This window comes from Pleurodeles waltl, chromosome 7, assembly GCF_031143425.1.
Source record: "Pleurodeles waltl isolate 20211129_DDA chromosome 7, aPleWal1.hap1.20221129, whole genome shotgun sequence".
Lineage (NCBI taxonomy): Eukaryota > Metazoa > Chordata > Amphibia > Caudata > Salamandridae > Pleurodeles > Pleurodeles waltl.
The window spans coordinates 126,322,833-126,345,327 of NC_090446.1; the positions used below are offsets into that span (position 1 = coordinate 126,322,833).

General features: G+C 46.4%; 1 protein-coding gene across 2 annotated transcripts in view; it reads left to right on the top strand.

The window, feature by feature from the left end:
* The first annotated feature begins 1,293 nt into the window (after positions 1-1,293).
* The window catches only part of STMN3 (stathmin 3), a 75,689-nt gene continuing 54,487 nt past the window's right edge, over positions 1,294-22,495 (top strand). The window contains exon 1 of one of the 2 annotated variants that reach the window (XM_069243281.1): positions 1,294-1,640. In XM_069243281.1, coding sequence (XP_069099382.1) covers positions 1,622-1,640 — 19 coding nt within the window. In that variant the 5' untranslated portion in view covers positions 1,294-1,621. Of the gene's footprint in view, positions 1,641-3,078; positions 3,243-22,495 lie in introns of those variants that run through there. The other variant, XM_069243279.1, reaches the window with a different exon arrangement.

The window sequence follows — 22,495 nt, forward strand, 5'->3', positions numbered from 1 at the left end:
AGAGGCCTCCTGAGAAATATCTCGGTTCCTGGCCCTTATTATTTTACAAATGAAGCACTGTATAAGGGACCTCCAGCTCAAGTCTAAGTGCTGTGTGCTGGTTCAAATGCTGGCATTCGAGAAATGGCATCCACTCTGTAGTTCAGCTTCCGCCTACCCCCGAGCAGGAGCACAAGTAACCAAATCCTGTTTTTTGCAGTTCTGGTTGTGTGTAGTGCCGGTTGTGTATTGATTGTATATGTTTGCCATTTCTAGTAGTTGTCAATCCAGGTGGGGTTTTTTAAGGTGCTTTTTTGGGGCTTTTTGTGATTCTCAGTTGCTCTGTGCGTTCGCAACTCTAGATAATTCGGGTTGTTGCAGCTCTGGCTTTTTGATGATATTTCTCTTTCTGGTTGTTTTCAGTACGGTTGCTTATAGGTTTTGGATGTTTGCCACTCTTTATATTGGTATTTGTATGTTTTTTTGGCTTTCAGTTTCTTGGATCCTGGGTGACTGCAGTCCAAGATATTTGAGTCATGTGAAGAGGTATACCATTGTGTTTGAGGTTTTCCCTTACTGGTGTGTAGTTACAGATACTTGTGTTTCTGGGTAGTTGCGGCTTTGCGTGTTTTCTGTTCTGGGAACATGTGGTGTTGACTGTTCATGGCGTTGAATCTTCGTTTGCTGGTGTGGTTCTTTGAGTTTTAAGATGTATGTGGCTGTGTGGGTTAAAGTGTATATGGTTCTGCTTGAGGTTCAGGATATTTGCCGTTCTGTTTCTTTGTCTGTTTCCAGGTTTGGATGTTTACAGCTGTGGGTGTTTTATGTTAGAAACGTTAGTGTGTGTGCAGCTTGGTACTGATATTTGTGATTTTCTATGTTTGCAGTACTACAACTTTGCTTTTCCAGATGATTTCATTCTGGGTACCTGTATGTGAATATTTGGGGGGCTGGGTGTTTTACAGTAGTATGTATTTGTGCTTCTCGGTGCTTGTGGTTCAGGATGTTTTCGGGGTTGGGGTATTTGTATTCTGGGTGGTATTCTTCCGCCCAAATGGGGAATCCACTCCCAGAAAAGAAGCCGCCCCGTCGCCACGCACTGTGGACCACTGGGTCTTTGTTTGCTGCGGTTTGTGTTCGTTGAGTTCTGTTATATTTTATCATTTCTCTCTGTTTACGGTGTTTCCTATCGCTGTTAGGTGGGTGAATGGCGAAATGACGACTGCGACACAAAAGGTGTGATTTAAACGTCCTATTTAAACACATAAAGAATGTCCCCATTCAGTGGCCCCTCCCTCGTTGGTGCCCGTTTTCCTTTCTTCTACATTCCCCTCCTCCTTCCAGCCCTTCAGAGATCACCCCCTCCCTCTCCCCTTCCCCCTCCTTGCCAGAGCTGAGTCAGGGACACCCCCCTCCAGTCAGCTGCTTCCACAGCATTGCAGCACTCAGCACCCTCCAGCTCTCTCCATCCTGGTCCCTTCTCCATCCTCCGGCCTCCGCCGCACCTTGCAGCCCTCAGCATCCCCGACTCTCTCCGCCCTGGTCCCCACTGCACCCCCAGCGCTGCAGCTTGCTAATTCGTGTATATTTCTGCGACCCCACTCTCCGGTCAGCGCCACCTCCTCGACGAACCACCACAGCCATGGCCAGCACGGTGTCAGGTAGGGCTGCGCCCACGATGTCAGCGTGCGTCAGGGATGCCAAAGTGAAGCCAGCCCCCGCCAACAGCCGTGCCTGGCGGGGCTGCCATGTCAGCTATGGCCGTCGCGGTGTGAGGTAGCGGCCACGACCGGGTCGGGTATGGTCAGCTCTGTGTCAGATAATGGTCAACACGATGTCAGGTGTGGCCAGCTCGGTGTCCGGTGTGGCCAGCTCGGTGTCCGGTGTGGCCAGCACGGGGTCAGGCCGGTAGGGTCCCGGGGTGAAGACAGCGCTCGTAGGTGGGGCGGCGCCGTGCCAGGCAGCCAGCTGGCTGTCAGGGACGGTGTTAGGTACGCGTAGGTGCTGTCAGGGACGGTGCTAGGTACGCGCAGGTACCGTGGGGACGGAGTGGAGCGCAGCACCGAGCGAAACGTCGGACAAGATGTTCTCGCTTGGTTTAGAAAAAGGGGTTCACCGCTGGATAACGTGCGGGGCCTGAGTCACCCATTAGAAGGGTTCGAAGAGGTGTGCATACGAATCTCCACAGACACTGAGGTCTGATGGTTTTAAACCCAATTAAGATGGAACCCACGGTCAGACATTCACCGCAGTCCCGAGGAAGAGGCTGAGATCGAGGGGCGCAGGCTTCCTTTTTGAGGTGTAGGTACCTCTACCCGCTATCTCCCTGTGATTCTGGGGGTACGTGAGGAAGTGAAGACGGCCACCACTCCTCCCAGCAGTCCCGGGAGGAGGCTGAGGGCGAAGGGTGCGTGCATCCTTTTTTTTTTTGTGTTGGGGGGGGATTTGTCTGTCTGTTCCCCTCTCGTCCCAGCAGCTCTGGGCAAGAGACTAAGTATATGTGTCGGCTTGGATTGCGGGGGCGTAAAAAAGATCCTGCGGTCAAAGTTGAGAGCACCTCCCTTTGGGGGGCCTTTTTTCATACCAAGGCCTATGAATAACTCCCGAAAAGGAGGCGGGGGGGGGGGGTATTTTGCGCTACAGCACTAGTGCGGGTGGCCTCCCCACCCCCGCGCGACCAGGGTGTATATGTGCCGTCCTGGGGTGGGCGCCTCTCTGCCCCTGGTCTCTCCAGGGGCTCCTGAGGCTGGTGTGCCGTTCGGTGGGTGACGGCACGTTATTGCCCCGCTCCCTTACCAGCAGTCCTAGGTTTTTTTGGGGGGGGGAAGGGTCAGGCTGAGGATGTATGTACTGTTTAGGAGATGGGGCGCTTCCCTGCCGCCATCACTCGCCGTTACACCTCCATGTTGCAGCAGGGAGTGGTCGCCTCTGTTTCTGGGAGGAGGGGGAGGGAGGCTGAGGGAGGGCCGGAGGGGCGGAACCCTCTAAAGAGAGGGCTACCCAGGGGGCTTTGCTGCCTGTCACCCACCTACATGAAACATGTACCGACGGTGGTATATCCTGTGGTTTTTAGGAAACGCTCTGGGGTTTTGTCGGTGATTAGAGCATGCCGGTGCAAACATAAACCCGTCTAGGGCCCGACACCCTACACTGCCCTTACCAGCAGGGTATTGTATCCGGGAAGATGACGTTAATGATTGTGAAAGGAGACTCGTTTTCATCCAGCGACCCATACAGGGGCGTGGCTTCTAATAGTGCAGCAGGTACAGTGGCACCGGATTCCTACTTAGGGGTCAATGGATCCTGATTATTGCTGTCGTTTACAATTCAAAATGCCGTCAGCAGGCCAATTTCAATCCTTGCACTAGGACCCTGACAAATTTGCTACACCCCTGGACCCCTATACAACCGGTGTTATTTAACTAGTGTGATTTTATATGTGCATAGCTATATGATTATGCAGCGTATATACTCAAATATGCAGACTATATATGCATTGTAATCCTGGGGTGGGGGTCATAAGGAATGAGAGGTGACATCTCGATTGGGCCACAATGGCCCCCACAAACATGGTAAAAAACATGGTGTATTGTCAGAAAGTGACATGACGATAACATGAAATTCGAAATTTGTAGTAATGTAATACATATGTGAATCCAGTTTTATAAGTGCATGTTTTCCAAACAGCATTTTTTTTATGGGGACACATTTATTTTCATTGGCATAACATCAATGCATACAACTTCGCTTAGAAGTTACCCAGACAGGTTTTTGTGACAAAGCATTGAAAATGAATTGTGCAGTATTTCTTTGTTATTGCCTTCTAACAAAACACAATTTGCATGCACCTATCCATAGTTACTGTGGTATAATTAATGTTCTTTGCTACTCTATGTGCTTTATATGTAAGGGAGTGGATACAGGGTTACCATATTCCTTTAACTAATAACCAAGCTTAAAATGCACTCCTCCGGGAGACACTCGGGCCCTAATTACGAGTTTGGAGGGCGGAAAAGGCCACCCGCCAAACTCCCGCGGCCAGAAGACCGCGAGACCACCAGCGCGGTCTCCTTCCTGCTGGCCCTGTCATGAGTTTCCCGCTGGGTCAGCGGCCCAGCAGGAAACACACAACATTGAAGCTGGCTCATAATAGAGCCAACAGAAAGGACGTTGTGCGTCGGGTGCACCAGCACCTGTCGCGCAAATCACTGTCCGCAAAGCAGACAGGGATTTATGTGATGGAGGTGGCCAGGTGGACCCCTGCATTGCCCATGCCAAGTGCATGGACAGTGCAGGGGCCCCTGGCATCCCGTCTCCGCCAGCCTTTACATGGCAGTGAAACCACCATGTAAATGCCGGCAGAGAGAGGGGTCGCTCTGGTGGATTGGGACTTCCGGCACCGCCAAGATGTCGGGCGGCCAAAAAGTACCAATGCCAACATTCCGCCACTGTCGTAATGTCGGGGTCAGACTGCTGCTTTGGTGGCGGTCTGACTGTGATCCTGGTGGTCTTGAGACCACCAGGGTCATAATGAGGGTCTCTGTGTTGTTTATGTTCATACCCAGTCTCCTGAGGGAATGTTGGATCGCCCTATTGTGTCGTGCTTAGATGGCGAGTTAAGCATAATAAATCTACCCTTACCTATGCATACTTACCTTGACGATGTAATGGTAGTTGATATTCTTGTAGGTCGAAAACCTAAATACTGGTTTACCACACTGATCTTTTTCCCACAAAACTCGAAGACACACAAATAATTTCCCACTCAACAGCTTACCTATGTGTCTCTTTGTGCCAGTAAAATTCATGCCCAATATTAGAAATCGTACTGGATCATCAAAAGGCCTGGGAAATAGTTTTTTCATGATTAAATTATGCAACCCTAGAAAATTACTTACTTCTCCTGCTAATCAAAGGTCGAAAGGGATAACATAGCTGTCCGCCCTGGGTACCCATCCAAAATGCAAATCACCAGTTTCTAGAGTGCCACCATTCTTGACAATTCAGGGTAGTTTCCACAGGTCCTTGGTGGTTGTTGATGCTCTCTCCACCCAAACGGGCGTCTGGGATGTGCCTCTTCTGCTTTTCTGGTGAAGAGACTACTTGTAAGTGGAGGGCAGGTTCTTCACACAACAGCCTGGAGCCATTCAGGAAGGTGGTACGCTCTTTATTTCATGCAGTAATTACTAAAGACAAGAAAGACAATGTTAGGACAAGTGAGTCAGACAGATGGACAGAAACTTTATCATAACAAAACACAAGCAACTCACATGTTCTCATTACATTTATGACTGAAAACTTCTACCTCACGTGTCTGAGAACACAATGGTCACAAAGTCACTGCTATGCCGCCTGCTAGTCTGGTATTTGGACTATTTTCCGAGCTAGCTGGTCCTCTAGTGCTTCACTCGTAGAAGTCCCAGCATCTTCTGCCGGAATTTGCACTATTAGCTCTGGTCCTCCAGTTTCCTCAGCTCCGGGGCCATGTTGCTGACCTCAACATGCTAACATGAAGGAAGGCCTTGCTGTCTCCTGTGGAATCCATGTGATTGAGTCACAACTGGAACAAGTGCCTCTTTCCTACTTATGTGCTCTAGCATGTTTCCAATCTTTTGGGGAATCAATGACATCATCAAATATAAAAGAAGGTCTCACAAAAGTGTATCACCCTCCCCAGGTGACTACAGTGACCATGGCTGTTAGAACTGGCACATCCGCAAAACCTCCCTTTCTTAGAGTGGCTACATTGTGTTCAATCTGACCCCCCACACCCCCACCCTCTGCCCGGTGCTTCCCAATTACACTAAAGTTACAGGGACATTGTGCAAAGAATCCTGCCTCCCCTCTTAAAGACCCAGAAAGTGAAAAAGCCTAGAGCGTCCTCCTGCATGAAAGGAGCACTATTCTGAGTTCCAGAACTCACAATAGAGACACTTGCTGCAACTAATGGAACCCTATGAAGAGGGGAAGGGGAGCTGGGGCGAGGTCTCGGAGCAGACCCTCTTCCTTTACCAAGGCTGTAGGAAGAGGAAGTGGCCAATGGTATGTTCTGATGCTCTGGAGGAAAGAAGAGGGAAATGAGCTTGGGAGAAGTCTCAGAGCAGTGCCCCTTATATTTCCAAGGGAGTGGTAACAGGAAATGTCCAATGCCTCTGATGCCCTGGAGCAGCGTATTGTCTCCGGGGTCACTATGGCCTGTGGCCAGTAATACTTCCCTCTTTTGGTTTGTGTTACCATCAGTCTTGTGAATCTTGGACAGATCGAGGATGGATGCCTTCCCCTACGCACAAAAGCAAAGCTGCTGTCGTTTCGGAATTGATTCTTAGAGAAGCGGAAGGCGGGACGCACTTTTATCCCATCACCATTCACCCAGGAACGTGGTGGTACTAATGCAGTGTTCAAAGGTGGAGCTTTCTTGTACTGTGCTAGCACAGCATTGCCCCTACTGCCTTCAAGGCCCAAACAAAACCTATAGTGGAAGAAAAATCAGAACTTTATGAACTATAGCGTTTTGGTGCAGTGGAGCATTGTGACTATTATTAGCTCATTGTGCGTGCCACTTGCGCATCACAGGCCCAGAGTCCCAATCCTGTCACATGGTGAGATTTTGGAACACACAAAGTGGTATTCGTCTTTCAAGTGATGGGGACAAACGTGTAGAAAATGAGTAGATATGGCTTACCTTGAGTAGCAAGGGGGCAGAAGAAACCTTCAGGTAAGGGTGTTGTTCATATTCAGCATTCCTCCACACCAATTTACAGAGTTGAGGTGGTGGGGAAGCTGTGAACGCCTGTCTAGACTACTGCAGTGCTTTATATGCTTGTCTACCAGGTTCCCTGCTTCATCATCGCTCCATCTCATTGACCTCATTGATAGCCACGCCCCAGATCTACAGAATGCTCATATGCACTCAGTGGATAAGATCCGGGTCTTGCTGATTTCCAAAGGAGGCCAAGCTTTTTCCACCTAGGGGGCAATTTGCTGGAACTCACTGTCTTAACATCTCTGGTAACCTGATTCTCTAATGTCCTTCAGGAAAAATGTGGACTAGGCCAGACTGGTTTCTTGGAAGACCCATACCAAAAGACCCAGTTGGGTATTGCAGGTGTTATAAACATAGTTCATCTGTCAATCAGTCTCTCTCTGGGCTGTGCATACTCGGCTGGATGGTGTAGATCCTTTTGGCCTGGATCTCCTGTGACTCTGCAACAAGATCCACAGACTCATACCCCTTTTTATAGACTGAATTTCCCTCGATGCATTGCTTCTATGTTTGTAAGCATGTAACATTTGAACTGAACTGCACATCTAACTTATATTATGATATAGTAATCAATCTGGGTATGTGAAGTGTGTGTTGTAGTCCACTGCTAAAGTGCTTAGAATGCAGCACGTATAAGATAGCAGAGCTCCATAATGTATTTTGGTATAGAAACAGACGTTCTATGCAAATCTCTGTGCAGAGATTGGATCAGAACCATTCAATATGTTTTGCTGCAGTGTCAGCAGCACACGTGGTGTGTTAACTGCTTTGTCATCAGCAGCAGAGGGAGTGGTAACACACTGTCATATCAGAGCTGCACAGGAGGGTGTTTTCCTGCAGTACCAGCTGCAGAAGAGGATTGGTTACTGCAGAGTCAGCTGCACACAAGGGTGTTTTTGCAAAGTCATGCTAGAACTGCACAGTTTTTTGCAAGATTTTGCAGAACGATGTTGATGGTGCATGGACATATTCATTCTGGGTACAACCTTCAGAATTATATGCAGCGGTGGTGCACTTTTATGGTGATGGATGTGTGCATCTTCCCCTACCATGGATTTCCACACAAGGGCCAGACTACTATCTCTCTTGTACTGTCTAAACTTGACATTGCCAATGGACTCTACCATAGATCATCTTCATCAACTATGAAAAGCCTACATCAGATTCAGAACTCTGCTACCAGACTACGCCTGTAAGTAAAGCCACAAGCCTACATCTCCACTGCCTTGAGGGCTCTACATTGGTTACCGGTTGCCAGGCGATCCACCTTCAAGCTGCTTTGTATCACCCACAAAGCAATACAAGTAACATGCTCCTTTTAATTAGGAATAAAATCATCAAATACATTCAACAAAAGAACCTCTGCTCCAGATTGGCACCTCACCTCAAAACCCTACAATACCTGAAAAAAAACATAGCAACACATCCTTCTCCGCCCAAGCAGCCAAACTATAGAACTCATTACCCCCAAAACATAAGATACATGGATAACTATTTTATCTTCAGAAGACTACTCAAGAGTAGGTTCTTTCCTACATACCCACCATACTCGAACACATTTATAATTTGATTATATTTATGTGTTTGGATTTGTGTATTTCTTTGCACAAATATGTATTATAATTATGTTTTTTAAAATACATAGATGTTCTTTAGGCCTGCTTAACAAATGTATATATTACTTATGGTTTTATATATATATATATATATATATATATATATATGTGTATATTATTCTATGATTAATATGTATATAGGTCACTGCATAGTTTTCATATACGTTATTTGAATAGATGCTTATGGGTCTCTGTTTTAATTATCTATGACAATATATAAATAGGATCATAATTATTATTTCAACAAGTGCTTCACTAATTAAATATTGAGAAAAATATATAAAAAATATTAGTTCTAAAAATTCACAAATACATTAGCTTGAAGTACAGCAACACTTGAAAGTCTGAGTTTATAAAATACTACTTTAAACGTGATATTTTCTCTTCTTTATACATGTATACCCTCTCTTTGTACTTATGTATCAATACATTTCCTATTCCTACTGTAGATGAAAATAACCTTTGGTTCTATCCAATGCACTACTCTATGTCTCACCCTATACCTCTGTCAGTATATCCTCTCCCTCCACTCGCTGACTCATCCAAAACCTCATTCTACTTCTATGATCTCCAGAAGAACACTTTCTAGACTCTTCCCTCCTCTATCCCTCCTTTGATCACCCTAAACCTCATTTTACTACTATGATCTCCCAAACAACTTTTTCTAAATTCTTCCCTTAATTATCCCTCCTTTGACTCATCTCAAACCTTTCTACTAGAATGAGCTCCCTAATCCATTTTGATAGATTCTTCCCTCCTCGGTCTCTTGCTTAACTTATCCCAAAGCTCAACTTAATGTTAAGAGCTACCAAATAACCCTTTCTAGACTCTTCCATCTTCTATCCCTCCATTATCCTGTTTAATCCAACTGACACCGCTCAAATGAACTCATATTTCCCTATACTAACCCACTGCTAATTCTTTTTGAGTTCCGGAGTACCGTGCTACTCGCTGAAAAGCGATTTGACGCCTCATCAGGGGTAGTAAGCGCTATGTAAATACAATTACAATTACATTTGAAAAAGCCCTCTCCTCTGGCTCTGTGCAGGTTCCATGCCGTAAATATGGACACAACCTTCTCCTGCACCCTTTGTCATGCCCACATTCTCACATAGATCTGGGCAAGCTTTTTGTATCTGTGGCCAAGGCGTTTTCCTGCAGTTATGGACATGACCTTCTAATGTACCGGTGGCCAGGCCTTCCCCTGCACCTCTGGTCAGGTTCCTCACCTGTGCCTCTTTCTAGTGTACCGGTGGTCAGGCCAGCCTTCCCCTGCACCTCTGGTCAGGTTCCTCACCTGTGCCTCTGATTGGGCCTACCTCCTGTGTTTAAGGACAGGCCCTCTTTCTCCTGCTGATGAGGTCATGCCCCACTTGTCCTGCAGAGGGGAGCAGGTCCTTCTCCTGTGCCCTTTCGTTCTGCCCTCTTTATCTGTTGCCTGTGGCTAGACCCTTTTTCTCTCTTCTGTAGCTGTGGTCTGGAAGTGACGTAGTAAAGGTGTTCTGGGTGCTAATGCAGGCAAGAAAAATGTCCCTCACCTCCTAGGTCAGTAATAAAATACGGCTATAATTGAGATGCAGTGAACCCCTCGCGCACCTGGGTATTGGCGCTACTACACCTACTGCACCAGTGATAGCTACAGTGCTTATGATGCTCTGAGTTCTTCATTCTTCCTCTCTTTCCTCTCTCCTTATCTTCACCCTTCTCTCCACTCATCTCCTTCTTCTGTGTACAGTTTCTCTCATTGTTACTCCTACCTCTTTCTCTTCACCCCTCAGTCGTCCTTATCTCCTTCCTCCCATTATCTTTGCTTCTCCTAGCCCCCTTTATCATATTTTTCTCCTTTTCTCTCCCTACACCACTTCTCCTTCACTCTTTCCTATCTCCTCTCTTCTATCTACCTGCTACTCTTCTCTTCCCCCAGCGCCCACTTAGTCACCCAACCCCCCCGCCCCTTCCTCCCCTGCACACCTACATCTTGCCTTTCTCCTTTCACTCATCTCCTTCCTACTTTCTCGCTGACGTCATCATTTCTGACCCATTTCCTTCTCCTCCCTATCCGCTTTTACTTGTTCTTTTCCCCGTTCTCTCTCTTGTCCACAATGCCTTCGCCCTCTCTCATATTTTCCTCATTCTGCATTTTCACGTTCTCCTTTTTATCTCCAATACTCCCTGCCTCCATTTATCTCTTACCCCTTCCTCCTTTTCTCTCAGCCTCTCCATTTCTGGCCTTTTTTTCTCTGCCCACTCAATCATGCCTCTCCGCTTTACCTCCGTCTTCTTCCTATCCTTCCACACATTACTTTTGCTTTTCCAATCTTGGTCTGATTTCCACTTCTATTCCTTCTCCTTTTTCCAATATCTTTCCTACCTTCTTTCTCATGTTATTTCTTATTAACTCACCCTTTGGTCCACTATACCAGTCACCCCACAGATCCCCCCTATCCCCCAACCTTCACTTTCCAGAGATGAGTAAAGAGAGATGCAGGCCCCCGTTAGGCACTGGGGCACAAAAGTACTGAGTGAGCCTGTCAGAAAAACTCCAGCAGGTCCAAGGCATGCTGGGCCCCTTCACGCCAATAGACACCAGTAACACTGCACAGGGACACCCCTATGGCCCAGCTCTCATCCTATTGTCTTTAGTTAGGCTCTTGTGGCAGATGTAGGCAGGTCCTTTCTCCTGTATCGCTGGTCAAACCTTCCTAGTCAAGCAGTCCCCCTCTTTTCCATAGCCATGCTGAGGCCCTTCTGTAGTTGTGGCTAGGATCTCATTCTCCAGATCTGTAGCCAAGCCCATCTTCTAGCATACCTTTAGTCACTTCCTTCTCTGGCAGATGAGGTGAGTTCTTCCACCGTACCTGTGTTCAAATCCTTTCCCCTCCATACCTGCAAGTTTCCCAAGACCATGAATGACTAGATAGTCCAATCCCCCTTTTTTCTGAGAACCCTGGGCTTGTAGTCCTGGGTCTATGTTGTCTTAAATAAGACAACAGCTCCAGCATGGCCGAGGAAAACATGCAGCTGTACCCCTATTGATGGGACAGCTCTTTTCCTATTGTTCTGATCATGTCCTCAAACCAACATAAAATATTTTTATGTGGAATCAATTGATGCAATGATGATAAACAGAAGGGAGAACTCATAAATGTGTTTGCCTGTCAGTCATCCATGTGGTTTGATTGAAACGGATAGGAACGAAAAAAGACCTGTTTGTTATTTTGTTTTGTTATATATGGGTCCCACGGTCATCAGCTATCGAGAGCATGCTGTTGATAATCTGGTTATTCATTGCAATCATGTCACAGCAGTGAAAAACAAAGACTGTTTTCCACTGCTGTGGCTAACAATGTACAGCTGGGGAACTGACAGAAAAGAAAAATAAATCAAAACCAAAGCTTTATTTAATTTAAAGAAACAAGCTACTAACAAATGAAACAGAGCACCAAGGAGCTCTGCAAAACACATATTTCTTTATTTAGAAGTAATGTACTATTTTATTTGTTGGTTTAAAAGTCCTGCGCAACAAAGACAGTGTACAGGCATGGGACCTTATATAACATAAAATACAAAGTTGGAAACTGCATTAAGAGGATGTTTTTATTCTCAGGGTTTTGAGTGACGTACAACTCAAGTTTCATTCTTGTCTATTTGGTGTCAGGATCTCTCGGTGAAAAACGTCTTCGTTATTCACTGTTACCAGACTATAATTCTATACGCTGGTGATATTTTGCCTGCTGGAGGTAGTCTGCCTGCCTCTTCTCCCTGCCCACGCGTCTTTGTCTGACTCTCAGTTTTGTAGCGGGTTCTGTAGGCTCCCTTTAGCGCCTTCATTATACTGCAAGAGAAGAAAACATGGGTTCCCCTTCACCCACAGCCTCCAACATCCGCAGGTGGTTGCCATGGCAACTGGATCCCATTCCTCTACTGTTTTTAACCTCTTAGGGTATTTTTGGTTCACACCTGATGCGGTTGGATGGCTCACTAACCAAGCTGCAACAGCTACAAAGAGCGAGGGTGCTACGCAATGAAGGCAGACAGGTCTATGGAGAAATTTTGATATTTCCTGCTAAAAAGCCGGGAGGGTTGTGACAGAGTCAGTCACATTTCGAGAAGCCTCTCTGTATGCATGCGCTTCTGATGGGAGAGAGGCTCATCAGATAACTAGGCATACCTGCCCTACTCCTGGCTGTTGGATGTTCAGTCATTGCCAATCCTGCCGACACCTGCCTGTGATCTTCACGAAACTCCTAATGGAGTGAAAAAGCTTGGATTTTGGGTCGAACATTAGAGCACTTTTGTTGGTGTGCACGGTCACTGTATCCTTAAGGATGATGTCTTTGGGGCCGACAAATGGAGAATTCAAACGCATCCCTCCTTCAGTCAGAACTTCCAAATGTCTTTGCTGTACTTTGAGCCCCCCTGGTTAGTGATCTGGACTTTGACATCAATGTTATCGAACTAATGGATCTGGGATTGGATGTGCGGCGTTGGGGTGCTTTAATGTGTTACTGCTGCTAAAGTAGAATACATGACAAGAAAAAATGCTGAGACAGCGTAGTGGTTAGTGCGTCCTCTGCAGAGGTAGAGGTATAATTTGTAACTCACGTATTCAAAGAGGTGTGGCCAACGCAGCCTTTCATCCTTCTGAGGTCTATAGAAAGAGCACTTATTATTTGCAGCACCATAAAGGCGCGTAACCGAGGTACAGAACACTAAGCGGTATATTAATTAAACTCCCGCAGCCCAGCAAGCCACCCTGTATGATGGGGAAAGGGGAGGAATGCACAATACTTAACACTGTACAGCGCATTCCTGTCTTTTCCCTTAGCTGGCACACAGTGTGCTGCCCAGCGCCAATGCAGGCTTCCTTGCGCCATGGTGCAAGGGTACCTGCGCTGTAAGCATTTTTTTTGTGCAGGAAGGAGCACCTTCCTGCACAAAAACAATTGTAAGAGGCATTTTCCTCTCTCTATGTGTGCTGCAGAATGCAGCATATGTACGAAGAGGAAATAAGAAGGATGATTAAAGATATTTCTCCTCTTTATGCCACACCTGCGGAGGCATAGCATTCTGATGCATTTCCAGGTTTACCAGTAGTGACAAATCTGTGAATGTACCAAAATCAATGACCGGATGCATGGGAACACCCACAATCTGGCAATGGAACGCCTTCCCAGGGTAGAATAACTGAGCTGTGTTGCGTTACTCTAGATGTATCGAGCCAGGCAAGGCCCATAAGCTGGCCTTGCCTGGCTTGATAAATCAAACTTAAGGGTTGCGTCGCTCTTGTGCCCCATGGCATGGCTCAATGGAGGAACATGTCTTTGTTAAATGTTCCCCTTAATACAATATATGGCATTACCTTCAACCATCCTCCCCCTCACAGTCTTTCACTTGCCAGATGTGTCTACACGTAGGAGAAACAGACAGGCATCATTCGAAAACGAACATGACAACCGCAGAGCTTTTTCAATCATCTAAGTTATTGGTGGTCTTGCAAAACTACCCCTCTGGATTGGTAGGACCTGGTGCTAGGCAAGGGACTCCAGGTCAGGTTTGTTGTTGGCTCTCTGGGGCTCTGGAGCATCAGAACTGATTCCATCGCTCACTATCGCTTATGTCCAGCAGGACAGGCAGGTGCATAGATGGGCAGGAGGAATGGCAGAACGGGAAGCACCCATTATATGGTTAACGGATGCCCAGCAGTTTTATAAGGGCCATACTCGCGTCTTCTGCCTAGTGTAGGCGTGTGGATCTCCGTGTATGCTGTTCTGGGCTGGTGGACTCACTGGTGCCACGCCAGACGCAGCAGAGGTGAGTAGGCCCGGTGGCAGCGCGCATGAGCTTTGTCTGCATCTTCTTTCACTTTTTCTGGAAATGGGTTCTGCTGACCTGTAAACCTTAGGTAAAGAAGAAAAACCAAATCTGGCATGAGCAGATTGGGCGTCTTCAAAGTATCATCCTGCTCCCAAGCGCTCTTTCACACATGGCAAGGCCCACAAGAGCCACACTAATGCCTGCAGAAAAACAAACTACCCTAGTCAAGAAGAAAGGAGTCTTGTTTCTGGTACTCCAAGAGCCGGAGGCACTAACAAGAGGGAAGGTTCAAGAAACGCTCCTCTCCCTCTGGGCCATCCTCCTCTGTCTCAGTTGTTTATATTGACACTTTAGAAAGTGAAGGAGAGGCTGAGAAAGAAACCAGGGACCGAGTGTGTTGTACAGCAGGTTATCAACTGAATTTGCCCGAATCTGGACTTTCCCCTTTCTGCAGACCTGGAATGCCAAACCGTAACCGTAGAACAACCTTTTCAAGATGTCCATTTTAGGCGAGGACTAAACTCAACTAGATGGTCTCCTTTGAAGGCATTTTTTGGACAGAAACCATGCTTTCCTGTTTGGGAAGTACCAAAAGCGAGCTGCACCCTACTAAGGCCCCTCATTGAGCCACCAATTCAGTTGCCGCTGTTGCCAGCCTTTGCAAACTAAGCCCATGGTGGAAGTATCGCACCTTCTGAAGGACAAGCTGCATCCCTGGCTATCCTCAGGTGTGGCAGAATCCATCATTGCCAGGAGGAGATTGACTCTGACCTTTATGTCAAGTATGGAAACAGTCAATGTCTGGTCTGTGGGTGAGATCGACGGTGTCTGCGGGATGTGCAGTAGACATCCCTCATATCCTGCAGGACTCTAGCTCCAATGGGATCCAACAGTTGAAGAACAAGTCAAAGATACAGACTTTGCCGCAGGTAACTGAGCTGCTGATTGAGATGATCCTGATTACTCTTGTCACTGTCACAGAAAGAGAGAGGTTTTGATTTCCTTGTGTCTTTTGTGACACAGAAGTGTCAGGTCTCGTCTCGTAAGACTATCATTGATCAGAATCAAGATTGGTGAAAACTGCCTATGGACACGGAACGTCTGTCACACATAACCCTTTTACTACTTCCATCAAACTTCATGGCAGTAGGAGACCTTCGAGATCCTTGTCTCTGTCTTGAGTTTCCAGTCTGACAACCGCCTCAGCTGTTTTTACTTATGCTTTGCTACTTTGGGTGGCATCTCCTACAGAAGGGACATTAAGGCTCAGCTCTGTTTTGAAGACTGGCCAATCATTACACTTCTCTTTTAGGGCCACAGAGAAATATGTTGTAAGGCATGTGCAAAGTAGGCCCCACCTCCCAATGCCTAAATCTTTTTCCATTTCTCTCCCAGAACCATTTCTCTGACTCTTTATCTCTATATCCAGTCTCAGTTAAAGAAGTTTGAGGGTCTCAAAGCACGGCATATCTCAACAGCTTTTGTGTTGAAGCATACTTTTATATTGTGTCACATCATACAGGCTTTAATTAGCAGAAATTCAACCTTGTGCCGAGCATAGGGACCCAAAATATGTCTTGTCCAGAGCCCTAAACAAATGACCAGAGCTCTTATCAGTGCAAAGAAGTCTTGGTTAAAAATGGCCCGGGCTCCATAGTCATTCCTGGGCTCAGTCTTTAAAACAAAATCCAGAGCTTTAAATTTAGAGCTTCCTTCCCTAATAGGGAAGGAGGCTTTGGAGCACCAATTTCTCAAGGGTTGAGGGAGGACCAGGCCTGGCAGTTCGGACTAGACTTTTCCTATCGAAGCAGGGTCAAGACTGATTTGCATATGGGTGACTCCAGACTGGGGTGGCATGGTGGGCAAAAGAACGAAGGGCTAGAATGCTACCCGAGCGATGGCCAGTGCTGAGACCTATTTGAGGCATTCCTCACATCACCTTCAGTGTGTGCAACGCTCAAGGTGGCATTGCCTATTATATGGTATTAAAACCCCGTCTTCATGGGTATAACTTTGACCCCTTTAGGATAACGAAGCCTCAGCTCACATTAGTTTAGGGTTATAATTTAATCTGTTCCTCTATCAAGCCCGTCCTCTGTTAGTGGTAGGTCCTGAGCATCTTTTCAAGTTTTATTGCTGACCTCAGCTCCGTTCTGGTACCCCGGACGTGGAGGGCCGGCTATTGTATCCTACTCTTTCATTCCCATTCAAAGTACCCCTGCACTTCCGAAAGAGGTAGTATCACCGGCCAACACTTTCTCCAGTAACCTCTGCTACCCGCCATATAAGCACCCCCAACACCTCACAATCCCACAATCCCTGCAGCAGGCTGGGCATCCAGAGGGTTCCACTCCACAGCTCAGCGTGGCCAGCTCAATGCTTGTCCTGAGTGAAAGCTCTCTCTTAGTCTCACATCTCCAACCCTTATTACTCGGGGGACTGGTGAAGGACAGACTGCTGATGCTTAAAGTGGCTGTCTGAGCCCACACTCGAGGGTTGGACAGACACCGTGCCCTGCAGGGGGCGCAGCTCTCTGTGGGTAAGGGCTGAGAGTGTGGATGCCGTCAAGACAACAAACTGCTGGTGGGGACCATTGTTCAGCAAGAGCTCCCTCTTGTGGCAGTAAATGGACTTAGGTGCTGGGAAGGCAGCTTCGTCGTTTGGTAATTGAGGATTGTGGTGCGGAAAGGAGCGTGAACGCTTATCTTATGGTAATAATGTAGGTACTGAAAAACAGCTCTTTTGTGGTAATAGTCTGAGGTGCTGAAAAGACAGCTCCCTCTTGTGGTTACAGAGTTTAGGTGCTGAAAAGGCAGCTCTTGGGTAAGTAGTCAGTGTCTGGCCAATGAAAAGACATCTCCCTTTTGTGGTAACAGAATTTGGATTCTGAAAAAAGCAGCTCTGTCCTCTGGCAACATAGTTTAGGTGCCGGAAATACACCCCACTCTTGTACTAATAGACAGGGGGTGTAGGTGCGGAAATGAGAATTCCCTTTTATGGTAAAAGAGTCTTTATGTAAATTGGTTTAGGTGCTGAAAAGAGATCTCCTCTTGTGGTAACAGAGTTTAGGTGCTGAAACGATAGCTCCATTTAGTGGAAACCAAACTTTAGGTACCGAAAAGACAGCTCCCTCATGTGTTAGTAGACTGCGGGGTTTCTGAATCGAGAAGCTCCCCCCTGTGGTTACAGAGTTTAAGTACCGACAAAACAGCTCTCTCATGTGTCAGTAGACTGCTAGGTGATGAAAAGACAGCTCCCTCTTGTGTTAGTAAACTGCTGGGTGCTGAAAAGACAGCTCCCCCTTGTGGTTACATAGTTTAATGATGAAAAGACAGCTCCCTCTTGTGTTAGGAAACTGCTGGGTGCTGAAAAGACAGCTCCCTCTTGTGTTAGTAGACTGCTGGGTGCTGAATTAGCAGCTCCCTCTTGTGGTTACATAGTTTAATGATGAAAAGACAGCTCCCTCTTGTGTTAGTAGACTGCTGGGTGCTGAAAAGGCAGCTCCCTCATGTGTTAGTAGACTGCTTGGTGCTGAATAGACAGCTCCCTCTTGTGTTAGTAGACTGCTGGGTGCTGAATAGACAGCTCCCTCTTGTGGTTACATAGTTTAATGATGAAAATACAGCTCCCTCATGTGTTAGTAGACTGCTGGGTGCTGAAAAGACAGCTCCCTCTTGTGGTTACATAGTTTAATGATGAAAAGACAGCTCCCTCATGTGTTAGTAGACTGCTGGGTGCTGAATAGACAGCTCCCTCTTGTGTTAGTAGACCGCTGGGTGCTGAATAGACAGCTCCCTCTTGTGTTAGTAGACTGCTGGGTGCTGAATAGACAGCTCCTTCTTGTGGTTACATAGTTTAATGATAAAAAGACAGCTCCCTCGTATGTTCATAGACTGCTGGGGTGCTGAAAAGACAGCTCCCTCTTGTACTAACAAGTTCACGTGGCGATGGGCACTTCTCTCTTGTGGTAACAGAGTTTAGGTGCTGAAAAGATAGCCCCCCCTCTTGGCAGCAGACCGAATGATCTGGTGCTGAAAAACCAGTTCCCTTTTGAAGTAGTAGGGAGTTTTGATAGAGTTTAGGGGCCGAAAAGACAGCTTCCCTTTGAAGTGACCAGCAGTACAAACAGGTGCGGAGTACCGACCTCGTTGAATGTGCAGCTCTCTTTTGTAGGTAGAACACATCAGACTTGCTGAGGCTTGCAGTGGAAGGCTGGAAATATGGATGCTGAAGAAACCCCCTCTCGATATACCCTTTACACATTTGCATCACATTGCTAGATTGTGTAGTATTATGAAATGTCGTGACAAAAATTTGGTATATTCATTGTGTTATAATGGTTTTCGTTAATCGATGTGTTCTTAAAACAAGAATACACTTTAAATATAAGTGAACTTTATGAAAAGGCAATCCCCTATTGCTGTGAAAAGCTGACCTGAAGATGAATTGCTGATACATTCCAGGTGATGCTATATTCACTGCACCTTTATTCTTTTAAAGTGTTAAGGGTGGATTCAAAGGGCTGTAAGCCAACAGAGGAGATAACAGCTGCTCCTGGGAAGCACAACCAGCCACACTCTGAGGCTCCTCCTCAGGTCATTGGATATACATCTCCATTAACAGAGACTACAGAAAAAATGCACCTGCTGAGGTTTACAGCCTCATACCGTGACTGCTGCCCAGCTTTTTGCGCCCTTGGAAATCACTGGTGTATCTATGCTCATATAGACAGGGGACATGCCATTGTGCAGCAGAGGAGGACCGAATTATGTGGCAGGGAGTATTACATTATGTGGAAAGAAAATGGCAGATTATGCAGCGTAATGAAGAATATTTTGTAATAGTATTATTTCCTTGTGTTGTCATTTTTCTGTTAACACTCGTTAGACAAAGGATTCACCGTATTAGGTCCTATTTAACACCCAAACACAGCAATAAGCAACAGATAGGTGTCCAATCAACCTTTGTGAAGAGTCTTCCACTGCGCTGCAGCATGTGTTGCTTCATTTTAGCAAACTTTTGATCTGTTAGAGTAGAAACATGTTTTTGTAAAAATCTGCAGAATGAATTATGTGGCATATGCCACATATCTACAATTATGTGAAAAACCCACAGACACGAAGTCGCATAATGCCAGTGGCCTGGCATATAGGACTTCGTAGACTACGGACCTGGCTGGATAGCAGGGGAGTGCTGAACCACGGTGGGAACCATGAGTTACCATTCAGGATCGCTCAAGCCACATGTTCGCCAGGGGTGAATCCTAAATTGTAGAGATGTTATATTCTCTGAAGAGGTATGACCTTCATCTATTTCTGGGTAGCAGGCAGGGTGGGGCAGCTCCTTTGCCACCCATCTCTTTTCTGTACCTTTGATTCTTACGCTTGGGGTATGGAGTTTGCCCTCGCCACCTTAGGAAAAGGGATTTTGTCCACAGGGGGGTTCCTTCTCTCTGCGTCGCCAACACTGGCATCCTCCCTCAACACAATGTTTTTTTTTTTATTGCATTTTTTTTTTCATGAAGCACTATCTATACTCAAATCCTGGGTAATATAGGAGTTCACAATCACATGATACTTGTTACTGCGTGTAGTGATTTTACACTGTCATGTCTGTGAAGAAGGAATTTATTAAGACAGTTCTTGAAAATGGAGTACGAAGGAACACGATGTAACCGGTTGGGTAGTTCATTCCAGACTGTAGGTGCTTTGAAACTTTGGGATGGATTACAATGCAAGGCCATTAAATTCCTCGTCAACTTTTTTGACGTCTTTCCTTTTGAATGGTTCTTGGAAGTCTAAGCAACACACCATTCAGCAGTTGGGGGCCAGATTCACCAAAGTTTCCTCTGGGAGTTGGCGTGAGTTACTCCACCATGAGCAAGTCCCACTTACAGAAAAATCTGTGAGAATCGGGCCCAGAATGTTGACTACAAAAATATAAACCATCATAAAGAGAAAGGGTGTGTCGACACAACTCGAGAGAGGTCGAGAAGCAGAAAAGGAAGGGATTAGAATAAAGGGCAGAAGAATTCCCATGGGATTGTAGGGTGGATGTGGTTTCCTGGCCCTTGCAAGGATCATTCTGCAGGGCAAATCGACTGAAAATGTTGTTTTTAAAGGGCCATCATTCCTCACTGCCGCACCACTTGTTAAACAGTATTTCCCCTCTAAGTAGCAGGCTCTCTCCACAGGCCCTGCTTTTCTTGGCACTTCTGCAGCACCCCCCTCCCCAGCCCACCGCCCATCTTCCCACAAGCACCCCCTCTGCGCTACCTCCCCAGCCCACCACCCCTTCTGCGAGACCTCCCCACAATCCCTCTAAGCCACGGCGCCCCGTCTGCCAGTCTCCTGCTCTGCCCTGCTGTCTGCTTCTCGCATAATTGGGCACGACAGCTGGCGCCAGGAGTGGTGGCGCTGCCATCCCCAGGGCCCGAGGGCATCTGTAAACATAGACAGGCGGGCACACCAGGTCCCCAACTCATTAGACCGACTGGTGCCAGGGCAACGTCCTTCCGTCTTCATGCCAGGTGCACAGAACCGGAAAGGGAGAGCCTTTCGGATATTTTCCCCCAAAAATAAATCGAGGCATAGTAACAAGTGATGTACAATGGTGAAAACTCCAGTTCACAATGGATAACTGGATTCTCCAGATCCATTTGTTGGCATATAGCGTTCTGGGCAAAAGATGGATCGCCTTGGAGAATCTTCTAGTCAACTTTAAACAGGTTCTTGGTGTTTAATGTTGTCTACTGCTTTAATTTGTTATTTTTTTATTTCACCACAAGAATTTAATTTTTTTATGCTGGATATAAGAAGTCCAAAGTACGAAAACGTATATGTCATTGTCGGTCGACAGTATTAGCTGTTTCAGTGTGTTGTCCCGAGCTCACTCCATGTTTGAGGTATTTTGCAAAATAAAAAAGTGATGGGAGGAATGTTTGCAAATAATCTCACCACTGGGAGTCACCCGGGTAGCAGTGCGCCACTACACCACCTCAGATTAGACCCAGTCGTATGCAGTTCCACCTTGAACCTGCTCCATTAGAAGCAGTCCAGCCCGAACTGCCAAGCCAGGTGCTCTCAGAAGTAGCCTGCCGCCATAGTTCACTCCTCAGCCTTACTCTGCACTACTTGTGCTAGTAACAGAAAGTCCCACAGATACCAGTCCTAGTACTGGCATGGGAGTCACAATCTGAACATTATTTGTTTACAGTGCACTTCAGGCCAAAACTGAGACTTAGCTCAGAGAAAAAAAATCAATACAGCAACTGCATGTACCATCAACATCCTACAGTCACTGGCTCAGCAGATGTCTAGACAGCAGGTTCTAGCCTCCCAGACTAGTGTGTGAACCCAGCCAGCTGCATCTCCTGCTGAACTCCAGCACTAGCGCGGTTGGTAGAACGTATGGGGGCAGGATCCATGAGCATTGGAGCGGGGACAAATGTGTGGCTAAAAAAGCAAAATATTCTGTACGTTGTTTTTGGTCTTTCACCTTCCGGTAGCTACATTTAAAATAACGTGCAGCTTAAATGAGAAATACAAAAAAGTTGAGTTAATCAGTGGGAAATGCAGTATAGTATTTAATGAAACCTCTATTAGTTAATGCACTGCAGAGGTCTGTGTGCAACCAGAGTCACAGAATTAAATCTTGGTTGGTGCAATGGAGAACAGTGACCTGTGTATTTTTATTGCTTCGAGGGCACAGCCTGTGACAGAGAGCACTGTGAATATGCAAGTCACTATTTTAAACTTGCCTTGCACACATTATAAGATAGAACTCTACAAAATGCACAAAAAGTTTTAGGATAAAATGGTGGTTCCAAAATATAGATTTTACCCAGACTATACGTAGTGCTATTTTGTTTTATACAACTGTCCTTAAAAGCACATACTTCAAAGCTCAGCTGGTAACTCTCTTGCTCTGCCATTCAAAAGGAATAAATCTTTGCCATCACAAAGCTTCAAGTAATACCATCAATTAAAAATAGTACCAGCTCCCATGCACCTTTTACATCTGCAGATTGACCACATTTGCTCAGGACAGCAGGCACCATGGCAAGAAGGTTTGTTTAGCTGTCTGCCCATCCTTCAGTTTCACAGCATGGGAGACCCCCAGCTTTACACCGTCATCCCAGGACAGTTGTCTTTTCACAAAAAGTAGTGGAACATTTTTTCATAAATTAGAAAAGTATGGACACATGGTGCCTCTCCAATCCCGCCCACTTCGACCTCTGGTCCTGGCACTGTTTACTTTAATCATGGGAAGACGCTCTTGGCCAAAGGAATGGGGGACAAGTGAAGAAAGCGTGAAGAGC